This window comes from Astatotilapia calliptera, chromosome 9 (assembly GCF_900246225.1).
Source record: "Astatotilapia calliptera chromosome 9, fAstCal1.2, whole genome shotgun sequence".
In the NCBI taxonomy this organism is placed as follows: Eukaryota; Metazoa; Chordata; class Actinopteri; order Cichliformes; family Cichlidae; genus Astatotilapia; species Astatotilapia calliptera.
In genome coordinates, this window is record NC_039310.1 from 1,122,467 (window position 1) to 1,133,180 (window position 10,714).

The 10,714-nt window shown below is 45.2% G+C and overlaps 2 protein-coding genes across 2 annotated transcripts; both read left to right on the plus strand.

The window, feature by feature from the left end:
* Positions 1-1,238: 1,238 nt before the first annotated feature.
* LOC113029833 (uncharacterized) lies at positions 1,239-6,679 on the plus strand. The gene is made up of 2 exons (XM_026180853.1): positions 1,239-1,374; positions 1,688-6,679. Exon 2 carries the CDS (start codon positions 3,046-3,048, stop codon positions 6,670-6,672), a length of 3,627 nt encoding a protein of 1,208 aa, XP_026036638.1. The 5' UTR covers positions 1,239-1,374; positions 1,688-3,045; the 3' UTR covers positions 6,673-6,679.
* A 549-nt stretch (positions 6,680-7,228) lies between these two features.
* Positions 7,229-8,759, plus strand: LOC113029842 (uncharacterized). The gene is made up of 4 exons (XM_026180873.1): positions 7,229-7,305; positions 7,440-8,054; positions 8,413-8,581; positions 8,739-8,759. Exons 1-4 carry the CDS (start codon positions 7,229-7,231, stop codon positions 8,757-8,759), a joined length of 882 nt encoding a protein of 293 aa, XP_026036658.1.
* Positions 8,760-10,714: the final 1,955 nt, after the last annotated feature.

Here is a 10,714-nt window from a genome sequence, read left to right on the forward strand (position 1 = left end):
CAAGCTCTGAGCACAAGATCCATAGAGGCTGGGGTCTATCACACCAGGCAAGACCCCAGGTGCAGGCTGTGTAAAGATGCCCCAGAGACAATCCAGCACATAACAGCAGGGTGCAAGATGCTAGCAGGCAAGGCATACATGGAACGCCATAACCAAGTGGCCGGCATAGTGTACAGGAACATCTGTGCCGAGTATAACCTGGAAGTCCCGAGGTCAAAATGGGAGATGCCCCCAAGGGTGGTGGAGAATGACCGAGCTAAGATCCTGTGGGACTTCCAGATACAGACGGACAAAATGGTGGTGGCTAACCAACCGGACATAGTGGTGGTAGACAAACAGAAGAAGACGGCCGTAGTGATCGATGTAGCGGTTCCGAATGACAGCAATATCAGGAAGAAGGAACACGAGAAGCTGGAGAAATACCAAGGGCTCAGAGAAGAGCTCGAGAGGATGTGGAGGGTGAAGGTAACGGTGGTAATCGGAGCACTAGGTGCGGTGACTCCCAAGCTAGGCGAGTGGCTCCAGCAGATCCCGGGAATAACATCGGAGATCTCTGTCCAGAAGAGCGCAGTCCTGGGAACAGCTAAGATACTGCGCAGGACCCTCAAGCTCCCAGGCCTCTGGTAGAGGACCCGAGCTTGAAGGATAAACCGCCCGCAGGGGCGTGCTGGGTGTTTTTTTTTTTTTTCTTTTTTTTTTTTTTTAATATATATTTTATAGGTGACTGCTGCAGAGGTGACCCATGTCTACCACACTGTAAAGCACGGCTTAAGTTATAACTCGGGTGACTGTGCACTCAAACTGACTGTACGAATACTGAACGACTCCAGTATTGCCAAAAAGATGTCCTGTGGGAGGACGAAAGCTGAAGCAGTTGTCACAGATGTCCTGTCTCCAAAGGCAATAGAAGAGGTGATCAAAAAATTGAAAAGTGGCGCAACTCCACTCCCATTCTCTCTTCACACTGATGCTTCAAATAAGGGAAATCGGAAGATGTTTCCCTTGGCCTTGCAGTTTTTTACACCAGAGGCTGGAGTTGTCAACAAGATATTGGATTTTGTTGAAAATCCAGATGAGTCTGCAGAGGGAATAGTAAAAATAATACAAAGCTCTCTTGAAAACGTGGGGCTATCCTTAGATCAGGTTTCTGCATTCAGTGCTGACAATGCAAATGTAAATTATGGCATCCACAACTCAGTCTTCACAAAATTGAAAGAGACCAACTGTGGCAGGCATGATCATTTGGGTGTGTGTTTTTTGTACCAGCAGACTTGCCGTAGTACCTCACCAGTGAAAAACAGTCCTTTAGACAAACTGTCGTCTATTCCACTTTTTGTTCACTTTTTCTTGCTGAGCCTGAGAGAGCACATGCCTGTAAGTAGTTGCTATCTGTTTTGTAAGCTTTCCCGCGATAGTTTTGTGTAGCAGTTTAGAGGTTTGTGTGGAAAACTTTCTTTTGTGAAGAAAAACGGCCGCGATGCTAACACGTTAGCCCGTCTATGGGATTTCCCATGTAATGTTAGCATTAAGCTAATCGCTAAATGCGTGAGCCTGATAACCAGTGAAAGGGTTTGGATAAGTTTGTGTTTGTGTTATGTACATTGTAGTGCATGGCTTAATGTTTGATGTTGTAAAGAAAATGCAATTACAGCAGAAATGTAATATTTTATTTTTGTTTCTGTACCAGTTTTACAGTGCTTCAACAGTAAACATCTAAAACGTATCCGCTGACTCCTGGATGTTTATTGTGGACCTGTTAGCTATCTGCCAAGCTAGAAACCAGCTTTACACCCTAGTGAGGGCAGAATAGTAAAAAGGCATCGTCCCAACACGGCTACCTACAGAAAAGTGGATCTGCGTGGAAACACAGTTTCTTCTGTTTCTTCTAAGCTACAATGGATAGTAACGACGACACGCTTGAGACGCGGTCAATATGCTCCAACACCTCACGTGCCAGTCAGCGCTCTTCAGCCAGTGCCATTGCAGCCAGAGCACGGGCAAAAGCAGAGGCTGCACGTGCTCAAGCACTATTTGCACAAAAAGAGGCAGATATGTTAAAACCACAAGGATATATTGAGGAAGAACAACAAAAAGCAGCAGCTGAGGCTGCTAGGAAGAGAGCAGAGCTGCAAGCCAGTTTGCATACCTTGAGGCTTGAGAGCGCGGCTGCAGCTGCCATTGCTGAAGCGAATGTTCTTGAAGCAGCTATTGAAAACTAATTTGGGGAGTTAGAGCGGGTTAGCCTGAAAAGTGAATACGTTGAGCGTAATCCAAGTCCTGAACCTCACCAAAACACACAGCTACCAGAACTCATGCCAACTCTGATGCACCAACTACCAGTCGACACTGATGAGATCAGCAAATACAACTTGCCTGTTCAGAGAACATCCAAATTGAGTCAAGATGCCACTCCCTATTACCCTCGTACTCAAAGCCCCTGCAGGACAGCCCCGTTCAAGCAAGAACATTCACACAGCTTAAATCCATCCAGGGATACCTACAGACACCAGACACAGTCACATGATATGAGACCATACAGCAGTAGCTACCAACCGCCTCAGTCTCATACAGGTGCTGCCAGGACTGATGAGCCCACTTCATCATCGACCACAGACTTGGCCAAGTATCTAATACGGCGAGAGATGATAAGCTCTGGGCTGTTAAGGTTCGACGATCAGCCAGAAAATTATTGGGCCTGGAAGCAATCTTTCCACAGTTCTACAGAGGACTTAAAACTGACGTCAAGAGAGGAGCTTGATCTGCTATGTAAATGGCTGGGACCAAAGTCATCAGAGCATGCTAAGAGGATACGAGCAGTCCACATACACGATGCAGCTGCAGGTGTAAGTATGGTATGGCAAAGGTTGGAAGACTGCTATGGATCGCCAGAAGCAATTGAAGAAGCTCTCCTAAAGAAACTGGATGATTTTCCAAGAATCTCAAATCGAGAAAATCAAAAGCTGAGAGAGCTGGGAGACATTTTTTGAGCTTTTTGGAGTTACAGAGGGCGCGGCATCATACACCTTGAAGACCTGCTCAGGAGTTATGGAAACAACAGGGCGCCGAGCTAACAATTTCATCATGGAGTCATTAGATGGTAAGACTCACATTCCACTCCCCACCTTAATCGAATGTGACATGCTTCCTGATGATAAGTCTGAAATCCCCACACCTGAGATCACCAGACATTATCCACATTTCAAGCGGGTTGTGGATAAAATCCCGGCTATAGATCCATCAGCAAGCATCCTGATCTTGCTCGGTCGAGATGTACCACAGGCACACAAGGTTCGAGAGCAATGCAATGGGCCCCACGATGCCCCCTACGCCCAGTGTCTCGACTTGGGATGGGTGATTGTGGGAGAGGTTTGTCTCGGAAGAGCTCACAAACCAGAGTTTGTAAACGTCTATCGGTGCAACGTGCTGAGTAACGGTCGTACATCTCTGTTCGACCCTTGCACTAACAGTCTCCACATCAAAGAGAAGCTTGACACTCCAGAGCAGCATCATCAGTTTCTAGGAGCTAACGCATCCGAAATCCTGTTTGATGGGAAAGATGGCCTTGGTGAAGGGGTCTTCCGGCAAACGCCACACGACAACAAACCTGCTATTTCTGTGGAAGACAAACTCTTTCTGGAAATAATGGACAACGAGGTCTTCATAGATGACTCGAATAGTTGGGTGGCACCACTACCCTTCAGGCAACCAAGGCACAAACTCCCTAACAACCGAGCCCAAGTAGTCAAGCGTCTTTTGACATTACGGCACATGCTGGAGAAGAAGCCAGATATGAAAGAACACATGATTGCCTTCATGCAGAAGATCTTTGAGGCAGGTCATGCTGAACCAGTACCACCACCCACTGGTGAACAGGAGTGCTGGTATTTACCAATCTTCCTACGTTTCCTCTGGTTCGAGGACAATGACCCCACCAAGTGCATCACAGAGTATAGGATGACCGTGCACGTATTCGGCCACAGCCCCTCTCCTGCTGTTGCCATATACGGCTTGAGAAGAGCAGCTTTGCAAGGACAGGAAGACCAGAGTGCAGAAGCAAAGCAGTTTGTTCTAAAGAACTTCTACGTGGACGATGGTCTTGCTTCCTTCCCCACCGATGACAATGCCATCCGAGTCCGGAAGGAAACCAAGGAGATGTTGGCTGATTCCAACATACGGCTACATAAGATAGCCTCCAACCACGACGTAGTAGTGGAGGCGTTTCCACCTGAGGAACGTGCTAAAGAGCTGAAAGACCTAGAGCTAGGTGTGGATCCGTTACCTATGCAGAGAAGCTTAGGTCTCAACTGGCACCTTCAAACCGACAGCTTTACCTTTCTTGTCTCCCAGGAGGAGAAGCCCTTTACCCGTAGAGGTATTCTCTCCACAGTTAACAGCATATTCGACCCGTTGGGGTTTGCAGGTCCTATAGTAGTCCAGGGCAAGGCTATAGTCAGAGAGTTATGCGCTGAGCATTGCGATTGGGACACCCCGATACCTGCTGAAAAAGTGGCACAGTGGAAGTCTTGGAGAGACTCACTGAAGGCACTCGAGCAACTTCACATACCAAGGCCATACCTACCTGTTTCCCTGCTTTCCACACGGCACAGGGATTTATGTGTCTTTTGCGACGCGTCCACCATGGCCATCTCTGCAGTTGCCTACCTCAGGGCAGTTGATGATGAAGGACACTGTCTTGTAGGATTCTGCATGGGGAAATCTAAGTTAGCACCCCGGCATTCCCATACTGTGCCCCGTCTAGAGCTTTGTGCGGCTGTACTAGCAGTTGAGCTGGCTGATATCTTGAGGGATGAGCTAGATGTGGAAATCCACACAGTGAAGTTTTACACCGACTCCAGAGTTGTGCTGGGCTACATCTGCAACGCCAACCGGAGGTTTTATGTGTATGTTGCTAACAGAGTAGCACGCATCCGGAAGTCTTCGCAGCCTGAACAGTGGCACTTTGTCAGTTCAGAACACAATCCTGCTGACCATGGTACCAGACCAGTTCCAGCTGCACTGTTGAGAAATACAAACTGGTTTTCTGGGCCATCATTTCTTGAAAACGACGAGCGAGTTGCACTTACCCCACCAGAGTTCTTTGAGCTCGTTGAACCAGACGGGGATGCAGATGTGCGTCCACTGATAGCAACCTTTGCTACAGGAGCTTCTGAAAGACAGCTTGGTTCACACAGGTTCGAGCGCTTTTCCAGCTGGAAGACACTTGTATGTGGGATAGCAAAGCTCATCCGGAAAGTCAGATCCTGTGCTAAGATCCTGGAGGGAGATTTGACAAAGGTAGATGAGCGTACACAGGCAAGAACAGTAATTGTACAGATTGTACAGCACGAGGCCTTCAAAGAAGAACTCAAGAGCCTGTTCAAAGGAGAACTTGTCTCAAAACGCAGTCCTCTCAGGAAACTTGACCCTTTCTTGGATTCAGATGGTGTACTGAGAGTTGGTGGCCGCACGTCATTATCCACAATCTCATGGGAAGAGAAACATCCCATAATCATTCCCAAAAGCAACCACATTGCTACCTTGTTGGTGCGGTATTATCATGAGCAAGTAGTACACCAAGGTAGACACTTCACGGAAGGGGCCATCAGATCCGCTGGACTGTGGATTCTGGGAGGAAAAAGACTTGTATCAAGTATCATACACAAGTGTGTCATCTGTAGGCAGTTGAGAGGAAGTCTGGAAAAACAAAAAATGTCCAACTTACCTGCTGATTGGTTGACCCAATCTCCTCCTTTCACCCAAGTTGGATTAGATGTTTTTGGACCATGGACGGTTTGTGCCCGTCGCACGAGGGGAGGCCTTGCAGAGAGTAAGCGCTGGGCTGTTATGTTTACTTGTTTAGTAACAAGGGCAGTTCACCTGGAGGTGATAGAATCTCTGTCTATGTCAAGCTTCATAAATGCGCTTAGGCGATTCACTGCCATCAGAGGTCCAGCAAAGCTCTTTCGTTCAGACCGAGGCACAAACTTTGTCGGTGCATGTAAAGAACTTGGTATAACCCCAGAAGATGCAACACTTCATTCTTACCTCAGAGACCAAGGCTGCACGTGGGACTTCAATCTTCCACACTCCTCCCACATGGGGGGAGCATGGGAAAGAATGATAGGGATGGCTCACCGCATTTTGGATAGCATCTTACTCAAGATGCATTCCCCTAGTCTTTCACACGAAGTGCTCACCACGCTGATGGCAGAGGTCGCAGCCATCATGAATGCCCGGCCAATAGTCCCTGTGTCGTCAGATCCAGACACGCCGACCATACTCACCCCTGCTATGCTTTTAACACAAAAGGTGGACTCCGTGTCTGCTCCCTTGGAAGACATCGACCTCAAGGATCTTTACCAAAGTCAGTGGAAGCAAGTTCAAAGTCTTGCGGATTCATTCTGGAAAAGATGGCGTCAAGAGTACCTAACGACACTCCAGCCAAGAAGGAAATGGCAAGCAGAACAAGCCAACCTGCAAGTTGGAGATGTTGTGCTCCTAAAGGACAAGGAGGCTAAACGAAATCAATGGCCCACAGGACTTGTGGTAAATACCTTTCCGGGTCAAGACAGCAGGGTCCGGAAAGTGGAGGTGAGAGTTGTTCAAAGAGGCACCCCCAGGGTGTATTCGAGACCCGCCACTGAAGTTGTGTTGTTACTCAGAGGGACATAGTGGTATAGTACTCTATACCAGGCGGGGAGTGTGCTGCCCCTTTAAGGCAGGCATGATCATTTGGGTGTGTGTTTTTTGTACCAGCAGACTTGCCGTAGTACCTCACCAGTGAAAAACAGTCCTTTAGACAAACTGTCGTCTATTCCACTTTTTGTTCACTTTTTCTTGCTGAGCCTGAGAGAGCACATGCCTGTAAGTAGTTGCTATCTGTTTTGTAAGCTTTCCCGCGATAGTTTTGTGTAGCAGTTTAGAGGTTTGTGTGGAAAACTTTCTTTTGTGAAGAAAAACGGCCGCGATGCTAACACGTTAGCCCGTCTATGGGATTTCCCATGTAATGTTAGCATTAAGCTAATCGCTAAATGCGTGAGCCTGATAACCAGTGAAAGGGTTTGGATAAGTTTGTGTTTGTGTTATGTACATTGTAGTGCATGGCTTAATGTTTGATGTTGTAAAGAAAATGCAATTACAGCAGAAATGTAATATTTTATTTTTGTTTCTGTACCAGTTTTACAGTGCTTCAACAGTAAACATCTAAAACGTATCCGCTGACTCCTGGATGTTTATTGTGGACCTGTTAGCTATCTGCCAAGCTAGAAACCAGCTTTACACCCTAGTGAGGGCAGAATACCAACAGTGAGATCCTTCGTGGCAACTGCCATGCACATATTGTTCATAACACTGTGAAAAAAAGCCCTGGACAAGCTCTCAGTAGATGTGGAAAATATTGTCCTGAAGATATACAGCTTCTTTTCCACCTCTGCCAAAAGGAGAGAGTCCCTGAAAGAGTTCTGTGAATTTTGTGACGTTGAATTCCATGATATCCTGCGCCATGTTGTGACAAGATGGCTGTCACTCAACCCTGCAATCACCCGCCTGCTGCAGAACTGGGACCCACTGAAGTCATATCTCATCAGCATTGGTGAGGAATGTCCAAGGCACCTGAAGGAATTGCTGAAGTTGACAGAAGATGCTGCTGTAGTTGAGGGAGAGGCAGACATTGTGGAAGTCTACCTCCTCTTCTGTAATAATGTCATGTGTCTGTTTGAAGAAGTGGTGAAAAAACTGGAGAAGAATGTAACCACGTCTGTTGACCTCTATTCCATCATGGAGTGTTTCCTGAAAAGACTTTTTCAGAGAAGAGATAATGGGTTCTACGGGTACCTAACAAGACAAAAGCTCCAGCGTCTCTCGCCATCTGATGCTGATGGTGCCAGGCAGGAGTTTACAGCCTTCCTAGACACTGCCATCAGTTATGTCCGGAAGCGGTTTGACTTTTCAGAAGAAAACTGGTATTTCCACCGGCAGCCCATCTCTCTAGCATCTGTGAAGATTTCCTTTGATGACATGGAGAAGATCATTGAACGGCTTCACCTGGCTGGCAGGTAAGAAGAAAACATTTAGCAGTGAAATGATAAACCATGTTTTAATAGTATTGATGGTTAAAAATAAACAAATACAATTGATAGATAACATATATAAATAAAACCATAATCATTAACTTTGTTTGTAGTGTATATACACACGCATGCAATCTTTTATACACTGTTTTACAAATTCAAGGAGTTCATATACTTAATATAATGATGGATAAATACATAATAAATAAACTATACTTATTGTATTGTTTAAATGCTATACAACGTTATAAACATATACAATACATTTTTTCCATTTATTTACCACTGTAAATGTTCTATGTACCACTTAGGATTTATGTCAACTTCTCATCTCTATTGGCAGGTTAAACATCTCTATGGCTGAGCTTTATGAAGAGTGTGTCACTGCAACCAGCCTCCTGAAGCACCTCACCAAAGAACATCAGGAGAAGGAAAAGTGGCAGTCCAAGGGAACAGCAGAGAAGTGGATGGAAATTCTTCAGGCAGCTGACCTCCCCAATATGCAGGCTGTTGTATCCTTTGTACTCAGCATCCCATCTTCCACTGGGTTTGAGGAGAGGATTTTCTCTCTTATGAAGAATAAGTGGACTGATGTGCGGAACAAATGTTCTACTGAATTAATTAGAAGTGAGCTCATTGTCAGTCTAAATTATGATATGTCTTGCTCAGAGTTTTACTCTGCAGTACTGAAAGACAAACAACTCCTAACTGCAGCAAGAGCTCAAAAAAAAATACAAATGGAAAAAGTAGTCTGTTTCCACATAATGTAGCATTGAGCTTGAGTTTGTTGGTTTTTTTTACTTCAACTTTCAGCTACAGTCAAGGCCTTTGAGGCACAAATGTTGTGTTTACAGGTGTTCCACAGACTTTTTTTTTTGCACTTTTCTAATTGCACTAAATGTGCACTGTTACAATAATGTTTTTCTTTCTATTGTTTTCTATTAATTTATATAATTTTAGTTTAAGCAGGACAGAGTTCTTTGTGTTAATTTTGTCATTTTGCACAAAAAGTGAAGCGTACCAGTCTTTCGTTTAGGAAAGATACCTATTTTATTGTGTTAATGTTATCATTTTGCGTTAAAAATAAATGGATAAATTATCATTTGTTTCCCATGTGTTCATATCACAAAGAATATGCATCTACTTAAATCAACTTCAAGTCAAATGGTTAAAAAAAAATTTCACACTCAAAAAAAAGAGCTAAAAAAATTCACCACACAGGGAAGGGTGAAGACAATTGGGTCGCCCGGCCCTGGCCACTAGGTGTCCCTTATTTTTTTTTTCAGGGAGTTGGCAACCCTAGTGGTGCAAAACGGTTGGGGACTCCTGCTGTACAGTACAGAATGCGTTTAGCTTGTCGAATTTACATAAATCTTTGATCGCTAGCAGTGTAACTCTGAAGTGCTGTACTGTATGTTTGGAAGTGTTCTCCCAAACAAACACAACAATGCCGACGAAACGTTTTGCACCCTCAAATGCACCTTTAGGATTCATTCCATAATACTGGACTTATGTTTCTACGAAGGTTTGAACTCTAAGAGTGTTTAAACAAAAGAGAAAAGTGTGAAAATGTTCATGCCTGTCTGAGAAAAGTGTATAAAGCAAGTAGTGAGGGGTTTTACAGTCTTAACATCTATAATAATTGTAAAAAATAAAGTTGGCTACTTCATGGATTTCACCTACCGCGGGTTATTTTTAGAACTTAACACCAGCGATAAACGAGGGGCTGCTGTATTATTAATAGTAGTGTCTGGGACATCTAATTGATTAACATCAACATTGATTATTATCAGAATCGGAGAATCAGAATCAGAATGGGGTTTATTGCCAAATGTTGAGCAGGTTTACAACATTAGGAAATTGCTGCGGTGCTTCAGTGCAAACATGGTGTCATAAATAACACTTAAATAGACATGGAAAAAATAAAAGTAGGGATAAGAATTAAAAGTGCTACGTGGAAAGATATGTGCATGAGATATACATGAGATATATACATGAGAGTAAGAATTAAGAGTGCTACGTTGAAAGATATATATACATGAGTGCAGGTGGTGATCAGTGCCAAACATGGAATGATACAGTGAACACAGCGTAGGATCATGTGTTAGTGGCGGGGACAGTCATATGGTTATTGTTCATGTGTCCAACAGCAGAGGGGAAGAAACTGTTCTTATGGCGAGAGGTTCTGGTGCGGATGGACCGGAGCCTCCTGCCTGAGGGGAGCAGGTCAAACAGACTGTGTCCAGGGTGAGAAGGGTCAGCTGAGATCCGAGCTGCACGCCGCAATGTCCTGGAGGTGTACAGGTCCTGCAAAGATGGGAGTCTGCAGCCAATCACCTTCTCAGCAGAGCGCACAACACGCTGCAGTCTCTGTTTGTCCCTGATAGTGGCTCCAGCGTACCACACGGTGATGGAGGAGGTGAGGATGGACTCAATGATATGCAAACTGCAGGGGGTCCAGGAGGAGGCCCGTGAGGGTCCTGAGATGGGAGAGAACTAGGCGCTCAAAAGACTTCATGACCACAGATGTCAGAGCCACGGGTCTGTAGTCATTTAGTCCAGTGATCCTAGGTTTCTTGGGGACAGGGATTATGGTGGACTTGAAGCAGGCAGGCACATGACATGCCTGCAGTGAGGAGTTGAAA

Coding starts and splice junctions, on each gene's coding strand:
- LOC113029833 (XM_026180853.1), top strand. CDS start 3,046: ATGGAAACAACAGGGCGCCGAGCTAACAATTTCATCATGGAGTCATTA.
- LOC113029842 (XM_026180873.1), top strand. CDS start 7,229: ATGTTTATTGTGGACCTGTTAGCTATCTGCCAAGCTAGAAACCAGCTT. Junction 8,055..8,412: donor CGGCTTCACCTGGCTGGCAG/GTAAGAAGAAAA, acceptor CTCTATTGGCAG/GTTAAACATCTCTATGGCTG. Junction 8,582..8,738: donor TCCCCAATATGCAGGCTGTT/GTATCCTTTGTA, acceptor TGTCTTGCTCAG/AGTTTTACTCTGCAGTACTG.